At 41.2% G+C, this 12,136-nt stretch overlaps 1 protein-coding gene across 1 annotated transcript; it reads left to right on the plus strand.

Annotated features, from left to right (window-relative positions):
- Positions 1-8,458: 8,458 nt before the first annotated feature.
- Positions 8,459-10,538, plus strand: LOC134067712 (uncharacterized). The gene is made up of 4 exons (XM_062523123.1): positions 8,459-8,549; positions 8,662-9,085; positions 9,743-9,792; positions 9,931-10,538. The coding sequence occupies exons 1-4, from the start codon at positions 8,504-8,506 to the stop codon at positions 10,302-10,304; spliced, it is 894 nt and encodes a 297-aa protein (XP_062379107.1). The 5' UTR covers positions 8,459-8,503; the 3' UTR covers positions 10,305-10,538.
- The last annotated feature ends 1,598 nt before the right edge of the window (positions 10,539-12,136 follow it).

Raw genomic sequence — 12,136 nt, forward strand, 5'->3', positions numbered from 1 at the left:
CTAAGCCACACCCTAGGCCAAAGCTCTGTCTCTAACTAGTAGTAGCAATAACACACAAGTCTACCAAATTTGGTTCATTTTCGTGAATGTTTGTGTCAATCACAACAGATAACATGCTGCTAGGTGGCGCTATAGAGTCCCAAAGCCACACCTTAGGCCAGAGCTCTGTCTCTGACTAGCAGAAGCAATTCCACATATAGCTGCCAAATTACATCCAATTCCTAACCTTTTTTCTGCCTATAACACCAACTTCCTGTTTCTTAATAAAACGCCATAATTCAAACCTTCGCCATTTCAATATACTTCAAAAATTCAAAAATCTGGTCGCAATTCCTCTCGGGCAACCCCTCAAGATCATTTTAGTGCTGATATGACATGATTTCGATAAACCGTCTTGGAGAAGTATTTCAAAATACGTGATGTGCAAAAATCATAATCATAATCATAACTCAAATTCCTCTAAGATTCACTATATAGTTTAAATGTAAAACTTGTTCAGAATAATACAACACACATGTCCACCAAATTTGGTTCATTTCCGTGAATGTATGTGTCAACCACAGTAGACGGCGCGCTAGGTGGCGCTATAGAGTCCCTGAGCCACACCCTAGGCCACAGCTCTGTGTCTGAGTATCAAATGCAATTCTACATATGCCAGCTAAATTGCAAGAGTTTTAGAGCATGCCAAGTTGGTGAAAAATGTTACTGGTAAGATAATTATACTATAATAATAATAATAAGAATAATCTGAGCAAAAACAATAGGGCCTTGCACCTCCGGTGCAGCCACTTTCAGTGGCCGCACCTCGGTGCTCGGGCCCTAATAAGCCTAAACGGGCAAGCGTAGTGAAATTCAACTGTGAGAGTTTTGACCGGTAGTTTAGCCTACACAAACAATCTTGAATCGACATGAAAGAAAACAACATGCCCCAGCCAATAAGCACAACATGGAATGGCTTAAATAAAAACATGATGTTGGGATAAACACCGAGTAGCTGGCAGGCGTAGCCTACCTGCAGGTGTACGGCCGTACGCATTGCGCATTGCTCAACAACGAGAGAAAATGTCCCGTGTGCGCGTGTGTGTGTATTCATAAAAAATTGGCCTACCATAACTTCTCAATGCAGCACAGTATCCCATTAACTGCATGACATAGGCTACAATTTTCTGCAAAGTTAGTGAACACGTTAGGCTATCAAAGTCAGAAGTAGGCTAGCCTAGGTCTATATGCACATAATTTGTTTGAGCAGCAGAGACAATAGGTTACGCACGCACGCAGGCTCGCAAGACTAGGCCTATTTTTGTTGCTTTTTACGCGGCGATAGGCCTATTTGCTGTTTTATCGCCATAAACTGTTAAGCTAATTTACTAACTTAAGACTCATCATGGATGTAAACAACGAAAACAGAAAGGATGGAGGCAGCAAAGCTAGAGGCGTTATTTCAGATGGGCAAGAACAAGGGAATGGGTGTGCTTGTCAGAAAGCTACGTTAGTATAGTAGTACTCTAAGGCTACTTTTTAACGGACCATGCACGAACCTAACCGTGGAAAGGACAAATATTGTCAGCGCTTTGAAAGTCTTGTTGCGCGCGCGCGCGCGCACGCACGCACGCACGCACGCACGCACGCAGGGGGAGGGGCCCACTATAGGTCTTCGCCCCGTCTAGAGTGAACCATTAGCTCCGCCCCTGTCTGTTGCTCTACCCCACCTTTACAACACAACCTATTTCGAATTTCTATTCAATATTTGGGAACTAAAGGTTTTTTGGTGATATTAGAGGGCAAATCTGATGCCATCTCTCTGAAAATGATCATGCCTTGTTGGCAGTAGTGTCCAACAGAGGGAGATGTACCCAAAGAGTGTGTGAGCTCAGTGGATGATGACGCTCACTGGAGACGTCTGAGTGCATCAGACTTTAGTGTTCAGAGCAGGAGGAGTCGGAGGAGCATCAGGAGCTGCTCACCTGAACAATGTCTCACATCACTGCTCAGCTGGCCATTCTCATCCTAATGTCATGTTAAGTACTGGTCCACTCATACAAATTATTGACTCCATTTACAAAATCAGTTTTCGACTTATGTTGTATATATCTTTTACTACTGGTAGAAACTGACATAATTTACAACTTTTATAGTTTCTAACTTGTGTTGTAACTTATTTTACAGGGACCGCTACTTGTGTGAAGTTTCAGCAATCACCAAACATCTTAGCTGAACATGACAGCAAAGAAGAGATAACCTGCAGCCATGATGACAGTGGCCTTTTTCTCATGTTATGGTACCGCCAAACCAGTGACAGCACAGCCATGACTCTCATTGGATATGGCTACAATGATGTTAAACCCACCTATGAGACAGACTTTTCTGGTGGTGGGTTTGAGTTGAAGAGGAGTGGGGTTACTGCTGGATCGCTGGTTCTCTCAAATCTGAACTCATCTTACTCTGCTGTGTACTTTTGTGCTGCATGCTATATCACAGTGCTGCAGATGAGTACAGCTCCTTCACCCAAAACCCTCATCTAAGGAGTTCATATCAAGCGAAGATGTGGCTGCCTGCCTCTATTCATTCATTTGAATCTAAAAAGGCAGCAAGAGAGACATCTGTTGGTGTACAGTTACAGTAAACACACAAACAAACTCTTCACAGACCATCACTTCACAGACTAAACATCCAAAGCAGTTATGACCATTCTGAGTAAACAATACTGTAAAACGTCATCTGAATAATGCTTGTTTAGACTGCTTATCCAATATAATCTATACATGTTAGAGTGAATATCAGACTTCAACAATCATTGCGATTAGTCATAAGAATTATTCATAAGAATATGTGTTTACAATCCAACCCAACTTGATTTCTATTTAATATTTGGGAACAAAAGGGTTTCTTTGGTAATATCCCACTGAGCAAAAACTGGTTCAAAATATGTCCAGAAGACGTGGTCGCCGAACTCCAGAAGACGTCTTCAGTATAGCCAGAATGAACGTTTTTAAGACGTATTTCCTGGACGTTGAATGGATGTGTTGTTCTGGATGTGATATAGGCCTCGCTTGAAGACGCCTGAAAGACTTAATTAGACATCCAGAAGATGTCCTCAGAGTAGCCAGAATGGCAGAACGTCTATTTGCAACTAATTTTGGCTGTCTCTATAGACGTCCCGAATGGGGTCAGGCTGGACTATTGTCCCAATGACATTTATTAACTGATTCTGGCTGTCAAATAGATGTCCAGATTATGACCTTGCAGAACAATTATTTGCAACTAATGTTGGTTGTCTATAGACGTCCTGAACCGGGTCAGGCTGGACTATTGTCCCAGTGTCATTATCAACTCATTTTGACTGTAAAATAGACGTCCAGATCACAGCCTGGACAGACCACTGTTTTTTGGACATCCATAGACGTTGCTTGCTCAGTGGGATGAGAGAGGGCAAATCTGATGTCAAGTGGCTGAAGAACATCATGCGTCGTTGTCAGTAATGTCCAACAGAGGGAGATGTACCCAAAGAGTGTGTGAGCTCACTGGATGATGCCGCTCACTGGAGACGTCTGAGTGCATCAGACTTTAGTGTTCAGAGCAGGAGGAGTCGGAGGAGCATCAGGAGCTGCTCACCTGAACAATGTCTCACATCACTGCTCAGCTGGCCATTCTCATCCTAATGTCATGTTAAGTACTGCACTCATACACATAATTAACTCTATTTACTATATCTTTTACAGTTTTCAACTTATGTTTGATATATTTATATTGTACTAGAAACGTTCATGAATTACAATTGTTAGTAGTTTCTAACTTGTGTTGTAACTTATTTTTCAGGGACATCTAATTGTGTGAAGTTTCAGCAATTGCCAAACATCTTAGCTGAACATGACAGCAAAAAAGAAATCAACTGCAGCCATGATGACAGCAGCCTTACATACATGTACTGGTACCGCCAAACCAGTGACAGCACAGCCATGACTCTCATTGGTTTTGGCCACCATTTGGGTGATCCCACCAATGAGGCCGAGTTTCCGAGTAGTCGGTTTGAGTTGAAGAGGAATGGGGCTACTGCTGGATCACTAGCTCTCTCAAATCTGAACTCATCCAACTCTGCTGTGTACTTTTGTGCTGCTAGTATCACAGTGCTGCAGATGAGTACAGCTCCTTCACCCAAAACCCTCATCAGAGGAGTTCATATGGAGGGAGGATGTGTCTGCATGCCTTTAGTCATTCATTTGAATGAACCATGCGAGACATGCTGTAACTGTACACCTACTGTACATGTGTCTTCGCAGACTTTATAGACATCCAAAGCACTTATGACTCTGAGTAAACATTGTGTAAACCATCAATAGATTGACATTTCCCCCCACGTTTAGACTGCTTTTCCAACATAATCTATGAATGTAAGAGTAAGATCACTCACTTGAATAATCATCAAAAGCAGTTAGGACCACCCCGAGTGGACATTGTTTTAACATTGCAAATGATGTCTGTGGGTGGTCTTGGCTTAAATGTTTAGTCCTTCATTTTTGCTTTAGCTACATTCAGTAAAACAGTAGAAGACACACGGCTTATTTCACGAACATCCTCATATTATGTAAACTGTTATGTATTTGAAGTTAGACTGGGTACACCCTGCCCGATCTGTCGGTGACTGGATTTCGCCCTGCAGCTCAGGCACCTGCACAGTTATCTCTCCTGCTTCCTATCCACGTTTGCTGGAACCAATCAGAAACAAATTTATCGACCAGCAGCTCCCAGATCGTTGGTCTGATTGATTGATTGATTGATTGAAGGACAATCCAAATGCATATAGAGTCATTTGAACTACTGTATGCCCATTGATCATGCCTCTTAGCTTAGTCTGGTGAAGGCCAGGTTAATTTGAAGTGACATAAGAACAAGAAATATGAGCACAAGTTGCAAGTCTACCAAATGTTGTGTTAACATTTTTTACAGTCTACAAATACTTATGCAAAGATTTTTCTTCATCAGACCTCCATCATCTGGTCTTTCAATCACGTGTGAGTTAAATCTTCCAAGCCGTGCAGGAGTTGACAGCCAGTAGGGGGAGACATTGCAAAGATCATAACAAATGCAGTCACCATCACTCTGCTTTGACCTCCTGTACAGATGGTGATGTGCTCGGTCTCATAGCTATTTGTGTATAATTGTGTCAAAGCAGGATCATGTGTTGGATGATGTATCAACTTCTACTGCTATGCCAAGTGTTAGGTACGTTTTTGCTGTTTTAAGCAGGCAATATTACCATGCACACGTATACTTATTTAAGTTGAATACTTACTCATTTGAGTAAAGTTATGTTGTTTTTATGTTTGATGTAATTTGTGCTGTGGTTAGACCAATTGTTTCTTAAAGCTTTGTGTTCTCTCCCAATAGGGTACACTGTTGGCGTAACATTTGATCAGCCTCGATCATTCACAGCACAACTTAATGGAGAAATGAAGATCAATTGTAGCCATGATGACACAAATCTTGATGTTATGTTGTGGTATATTCATAAGACAGTCAGTAATACCACTATGGAATTAATTGGATATATTTATGGCACTGCTGATCCCACCTATGAGGACAACTTCAAGCCTGAGAAAACTGGGAAAAAGTTTCAGATGAAAAGAAAAACCGACGTCAGTGCATCACTGACAATCTCAAATCTAAATCTACAAGACTCTGCTGTGTACTTCTGTGCAGCCAGAGAAGCCACAGCGATTAAACTGCAGGTCCCTCCCTTACTCAAACCCAGGCACTCATGAGAAGCCACATGCTCTATACTCCAAAGGTTTGCTGTCATTTCATTTGTGTTGTTTAGATACCTGTGTACGTTTCTCTGTCACTACAAAAGTAATTGCATCTCTTTCTGTGTGAATCTTTGATCATGGTGAATTTATGGAACAAGGCTTTGTAATAAACACTTTGTTCACAATAAATGCAGGGTTAGGGTTAGGGTTGTTGAACATTGTAACAATCTCTGCACAAGTTGTTAACAAATGAATGTTGTCAGTTCATTGAAACACGCATTCAAGAATATCGTGTTGATTTTTTTTAATTAAAGCACTCACATGAAGGTGAGGAAAAGAAAAGAAAGAGAGAGAAGCCCACAGGCCAGAGTCCAAACAGTCCAAACACCGCAGACGCGGCACAACAAAAAACACAAGCACCAGGCGATGCATTCAGTTAATTAAACAAGGCAGAAAATAAAGCACCAAGAATCCATATCTTCTTTTATCGAGAAAGAAATTATAATGCTCCGCACATCCAAGGTTGTGGAAAATCTTTAAGAATCCCACAACAAAAAAAGGAGAAAAAGGATAGATCTCACCTCCTGGAAAATCAGCTGTTTTCTCAAATCTGAACTCATCCAACTCTGCTGTGTACTTTTGTGCTGCTAGTATCACAGTGCTGCAGATGAGTACAGCTCCCTCACCCAAAACCCTCATCAAAGCAGCTCACATGGAGGGAAGATGTGGCTGCCTGCCTCTATTCATTCATTTGAATATAAAATGGCAACATGAGAGACATTTATTGGTGTACAGTTACAGTAAACATACAAACATACTCTTCACAGAACAACACTTCACACTTCACTTCAGATCACATAAAATAATAATTGTGTAACTAAAAATGCTTTGAAGTGACCCTAGCAACCAACAATATTGCCCTAGCATCCAACATAACAACAACTTTATTTGCCATACTGTAGCAACCACCATATATTCCATATCAACAACCAGGCAACCATGTCTATCATGTCAATTTAGCAACAACCATAGCAACAAACATGATTACCTTAGCAACTAGCATAGCAACCACTTTACTTTACATAGCAACCATCAAATGTAACATAGGAAAAGCATAGCAACCATCTTACCCAAGCAACAACCTAGCAACCACTGCTAAAATATCTACGTTTCAACCACTATAGCAACTAAGATGATAACCCTAGCAACAAAAATAGCAGCAACTTAATTTGGCATAGCAAGCACCATATGTTCCACTGCAACAATCTAGCAACCAGCACTATAATGTTAACCTAGCAACCACCATAGCAAAGAACATAATTGCCCTAGTAACTAGTATAGCAACCACTTTATTTAGCATAGAAACCATTATATGTATCCTAGTAACACCCTAGGAACTATCTTAATTACCCTAGAAACAACCCACTGTAGCAACCACGACTACAATGTCAACCTACTAACCACCATATCACCCAACATGATTACTCCAGCAACCAGCATGACAACTGCTTTACTTGGCATAGCAACCAACATATGTACCATAGCAACACCCTAGCAACCTACACCAGCAAACAACCTAGCCACCACCACTCTAATGTCAATCTAGAAACCACCATAGCAACCAATATGGTTACCCTAACAACCATCATAACAACAGTTTTATTTAACATAGCAACCACCATGTCTTCCTTAGCAAAATCATTGTAACTACCTGTCTATCAACATCCATTAAACTATGTCAACCTATGATTCACTATAGTGACCAACATCATTACACTAGCAACCAGCTTAGCTCTCACTTTATTTGGCATAGCAACCACCATTTGTACACTAACAGAACCCTAGCAACTATCTTAGAGGTATACTATGCAATGTTTTTCAGTTAATCAATTCGTTTCATACTGTTATATATGATTAAATGAGTCAATACCGGTCAAACAATGTTTTTTTTTGGCAGCCCTAGTGGTCTATAGCCAATCCTCGGGCACGCACTCATGGACCAGGAAGTCTCATGTGAAGTCTCAATCATGCTCATGAAAAGGCAGACTGACCGATTGAGGACTTTTGTAAATACACGCTAAAGCTCGGGGGAAGCTCTGGGGAAGCTCTGCAGAGAAATATGCAAGCATAAAACGAGAGAAAACAAAAAGCGAAAGCGAAACCGGCGTTGCAATCGCCAGTCCTGCATAGTTTACCTTTAACTACACTACCAACTTAGCAACCACCAGTATAATATCAACCTAGCAACCAACATGATTACCCTAGCAACAAGCCAATAAACCTTACCACAAAATGTACCCTAGCAACACCCTAGCAAACATCTTAATTACCCTAGCAACAACCAAGAATCCACCACTACAATGTTAACCTAGCAGCCACCAAAGCAACAACACAACTACCTTAGCAACCAGCATATAAATCGCTTTATTTAGCATAGCAACCACCATATGTTCCCTAGAAACACCTTAGCAGTAATCTTGTTTACCTTACCCATAATCTAACAACCAACTTTTCCACTAATTCTATTCAATAATTGAGAACTTAAGGTCTGTTAGTCAAATGATTGTGTAAATCTGATGTCTCGTGTCTGGAAAAAAAAACATGTCTCTTTGGCAGTAATGTCCAACAGAGGGAGGAGTACCCAAAGAGTGTGTGAGCTCACTGGATGATGCCGCTCACTGGAGACGTCTGAGTGCATCAGACTTTAGTGTTCAGAGCAGGAGGAGTCGGAGGAGCATCAGGAGCTGCTCACCTGAACAATGTCTCACATCACTGCTCAGCTGGCCATTCTCATCTTTATGTCATGTTAAGTACTGATCCACTCATGCAAATAATTAACTCCATTTACAATATATTTTTCAGTTTTCAACTTATGTTGTATACATTTGTAATTTTTCTAAGTTGTCTTATTTTACAGGGACCACTAATTGTGCGAAGTTTCAGCAATCACCAAACATCTTAGCTAAACATGACAGCAGAAAAGAAGAAATCCTCTGCAGCCATGATGACAGCAGCCTTCTACTCATGTTATGGTACCGCCAAACCAGTCACAGCACAGCCTTGGCTCTCATTGGATATGGCTACAGTGGTAGTGACCCCACATATGAGCAGGACTTTTCGGGTGGTGGGCTTGAGTTGAAGAGGAATGGGACTACTGCTGGATCACTGGTTCTCTCAAATCTGAACTCATCCAACTCCGCTGTGTACTTTTGTGCTGCTAGTATCACAGTGCTGCAGATGAGTACAGCTCCCTCACCCAAAACCCTCATCAAAGCAGTTCACATGGAGGGAAGATGCATGCCTATATTCGTTCATTTGAATATAAAATGGCACCATGACAGGTATCTGTTTGTGTACAGTTGCACCAACACTTCACAGACTTTACTAGACATCCAAAGCACATACAACAACTGAGTAAACATTGTTTAGAGCATCATTAGAATGACATTTCCCCATCATTTACAGTAGACTGCTTTTCCAACATAATCTATGAATGTAAGAGTAAAGATCACTCACTAGAATAATCATCAAAAGCAGTTATTATTCATTGAAGGCAATAGAAGACACAGCTTATTTTATGAATGTCCTCATGTCATATTGTAAATGTATTTATTTAACTGTTATTTGAAGTTACATCAGAACAAGAAATAGTCAGACAAGTTGCAAGTCTACAAAAATATATGTACTATCTGGGCTGTATTTACTATCTAAAAACAGTTATGTAAACCTTTGTTTTACAATCTATGAACAGTTATGTAGACATTTTTCTCCATCAGACCTCCATCATCTGGTCTTTCAATCATGTGTGAGCTAAATCTTCCAAGCCGTGCAGGAGTTGAAAGCCAGCAGGGGGAGACATTGCAAAGTTCATAACAAATGCAGTCACCATCACTCTGCTCTGAGCTCCCATAGTGCAGATGGTGATGTGCTCTGGCTCATAGTGCAGATGGTGATGTGCTCTGGCTCATAGCTATTTGTGTATAATTGTGTCAAAGCAGGATCATGAGTTGGATGGTGTATCAACTTCTACTGTTATGCCAAGTGTTAGGTACGTTTTTGCTGTTTTAAGCAGGCCATATGTATACTTATTTAAGGTGAATACTTACTAATTGAAGTAATTTGATGTTGTTTTATGTTTGATGTCATTTATGTTGTGGTCTTAAAGCTTTGTGTTCTCTCCCAATAGGGTACACCGTTGGCGTAACATTTGATCAGCCTCGATCATTCACAGCACAACTTAATGGAGAAATGAAGATCAATTGTAGCCATGATGACACAAAGCTTGATGTTATGTTGTGGTATATTCATAAGACAGTCAGTAATACCACTATGGAATTAATTGGATATATTTATGGCACCCTTGAACCTACCTATGAGGACAAATTCAAGCTTGAAAAAACTAAGAAAAGGTTTCAGATGAAAAGAATATCCGATGTCAGCTCATCACTGACAATCTCGAATCTAAATCTACAAGACTCTGCTGTGTACTTCTGTGCAGCCAAAGAACCCACAGCAATTAAACTGCAGGTCCCTCCCTTACTCAAACCCTGGCACTCATAAGAAGCCACTTCATGCTCTGTACTCCAAAGGTTTACTGTTATTTCATTTGTGTTGTTTAGATACCTGTACGTTTATCTGTCACTACAATTGTAAATGCATCTCTTTCAGCATGACCCTTAGAAATGCAGTGTGTTGTTGGACAGCATATCAGTCCATTTCTCATGATGTTAAGAGTGCAAAGCTATATGCTGAGAATACTGCTATATTTCATTCAACATTAACAACCTTTCAACACATGGAATTCACTGAAAAGCCTCATTTCAAGGTATTTGATTGGCTCACTTAACCTCCAAAGGCACTTTATAGATAGTATCTTAGGTGGTCTTACATATCTGACTGAAGCAGCTTTTCACAGCAGAATACATGCTGTATGGGGCGTGATTGAGAGTAAGGTTATGAAGACACATTTCATTGTGTTTCTGCTCATGAAGCAAACTTGTAAAAGACAGATCTTACAGATCTTACTGTAGGTTCAGTACCAGTAGAGGGTACCACATACCAGACATGTGTTCATTTTCTTGTCATTCTTTTCAAGCAATGGTGCTTTTTTATGGTCCCTGCCCTCAGAGCTAAACAGATCTACACATTCAGCACATTATCACTGCAATGAGGACCTTTCACCTGTTTTGTTCCTTGTCTGAATAATCACCGACAGCTGACCGAGGAGGCGATTTTAGAGCCACAAAAACAAACTCAGCTGAAATGGAATGATGAGATGCCATGGAATTATGGGTGGAACAAGGCAAAAAAAGTTTGAGCTCAAACTGAAAGACGGAGAGGGCTCAGATGATTCTCACCTGACTGACGGGCTCCATAGAGAACATACTGTAGTGTACATCATGTGCAGCATGACTAGCAGTCTAGTGGGGGTGCAATTACATGTGCAAGTGCCATGAGAAGCTTCCTCTGTAGGGGCCACTTCAACAGAGTCATCAAAAAACAATAGAATAGAATATATACTTTTTTGATCCCGTGAGGGAAATTCGTTGCTCTGCATTTAACCCAATTTAACCGAATTAGTGAACACAGCACACACACAGTGAGGTGAATCACACACTAACCCAGAGCAGTGAGCTGCTCAAGGGCACTTCAGCTGTGGTGGACTGGTCGGGGATCAAACCGGCAACCCTCCGGTTACAAGCCCGTAGCCCTAACCAGTACACCACGTGTACCTAACCAGTACACTTACGAAGCTTCCTCTATGGGCATACTGAAGCAGGTGTGTGACGAAGCCAAGCAACAACTGGCAACAGAAACCCCCCACAGACTGAACCACATCACGTCACACACACACACACAGAGAGAGAGAGAGATACATGCGCACACACACACACACATAGTAAGAGAGAGAGAGAGAGACACACACACACAAAACACACGCACACACACACACACTGGTCACTTCCGCTCAGACACAGTGATCTCTGAAGTGGACAGGACCTACAGGGATCTGGTTCAGAAGATCATGCGTCGGCTGCTCCTCTGGGGTGCACTGGTGCTGCTGAGCTACACTGAGGGTAATGGATACCGTAATTTCCCGACTATTAGCCGCGGCTTATACATTAATTTTGCTAAATTTCTTCAGCTATGAGGTTAATACAGGGGGGCAGGTAATATGGTGTTAATATGGTTTTGTTTCTTTTAACTTCCATAAAACACTGTCCTGCGGCTTATACACAATGCGGCTTATATGCGGGAAATTACTGTAGAGGACTGATAATAGCCAAACACTTGGGATCTATGCGTATTTTCAGCTTCATTGCTATATTCATAGGAGCTGTTCATTTCCTGCATAGGCAAATATAGCATATTTTGAAGACATTCTGATGCAG

The sequence above is a fragment of the Sardina pilchardus genome, chromosome 20, assembly GCF_963854185.1.
Source record: "Sardina pilchardus chromosome 20, fSarPil1.1, whole genome shotgun sequence".
Taxonomy (NCBI): domain Eukaryota; kingdom Metazoa; phylum Chordata; class Actinopteri; order Clupeiformes; family Clupeidae; genus Sardina; species Sardina pilchardus.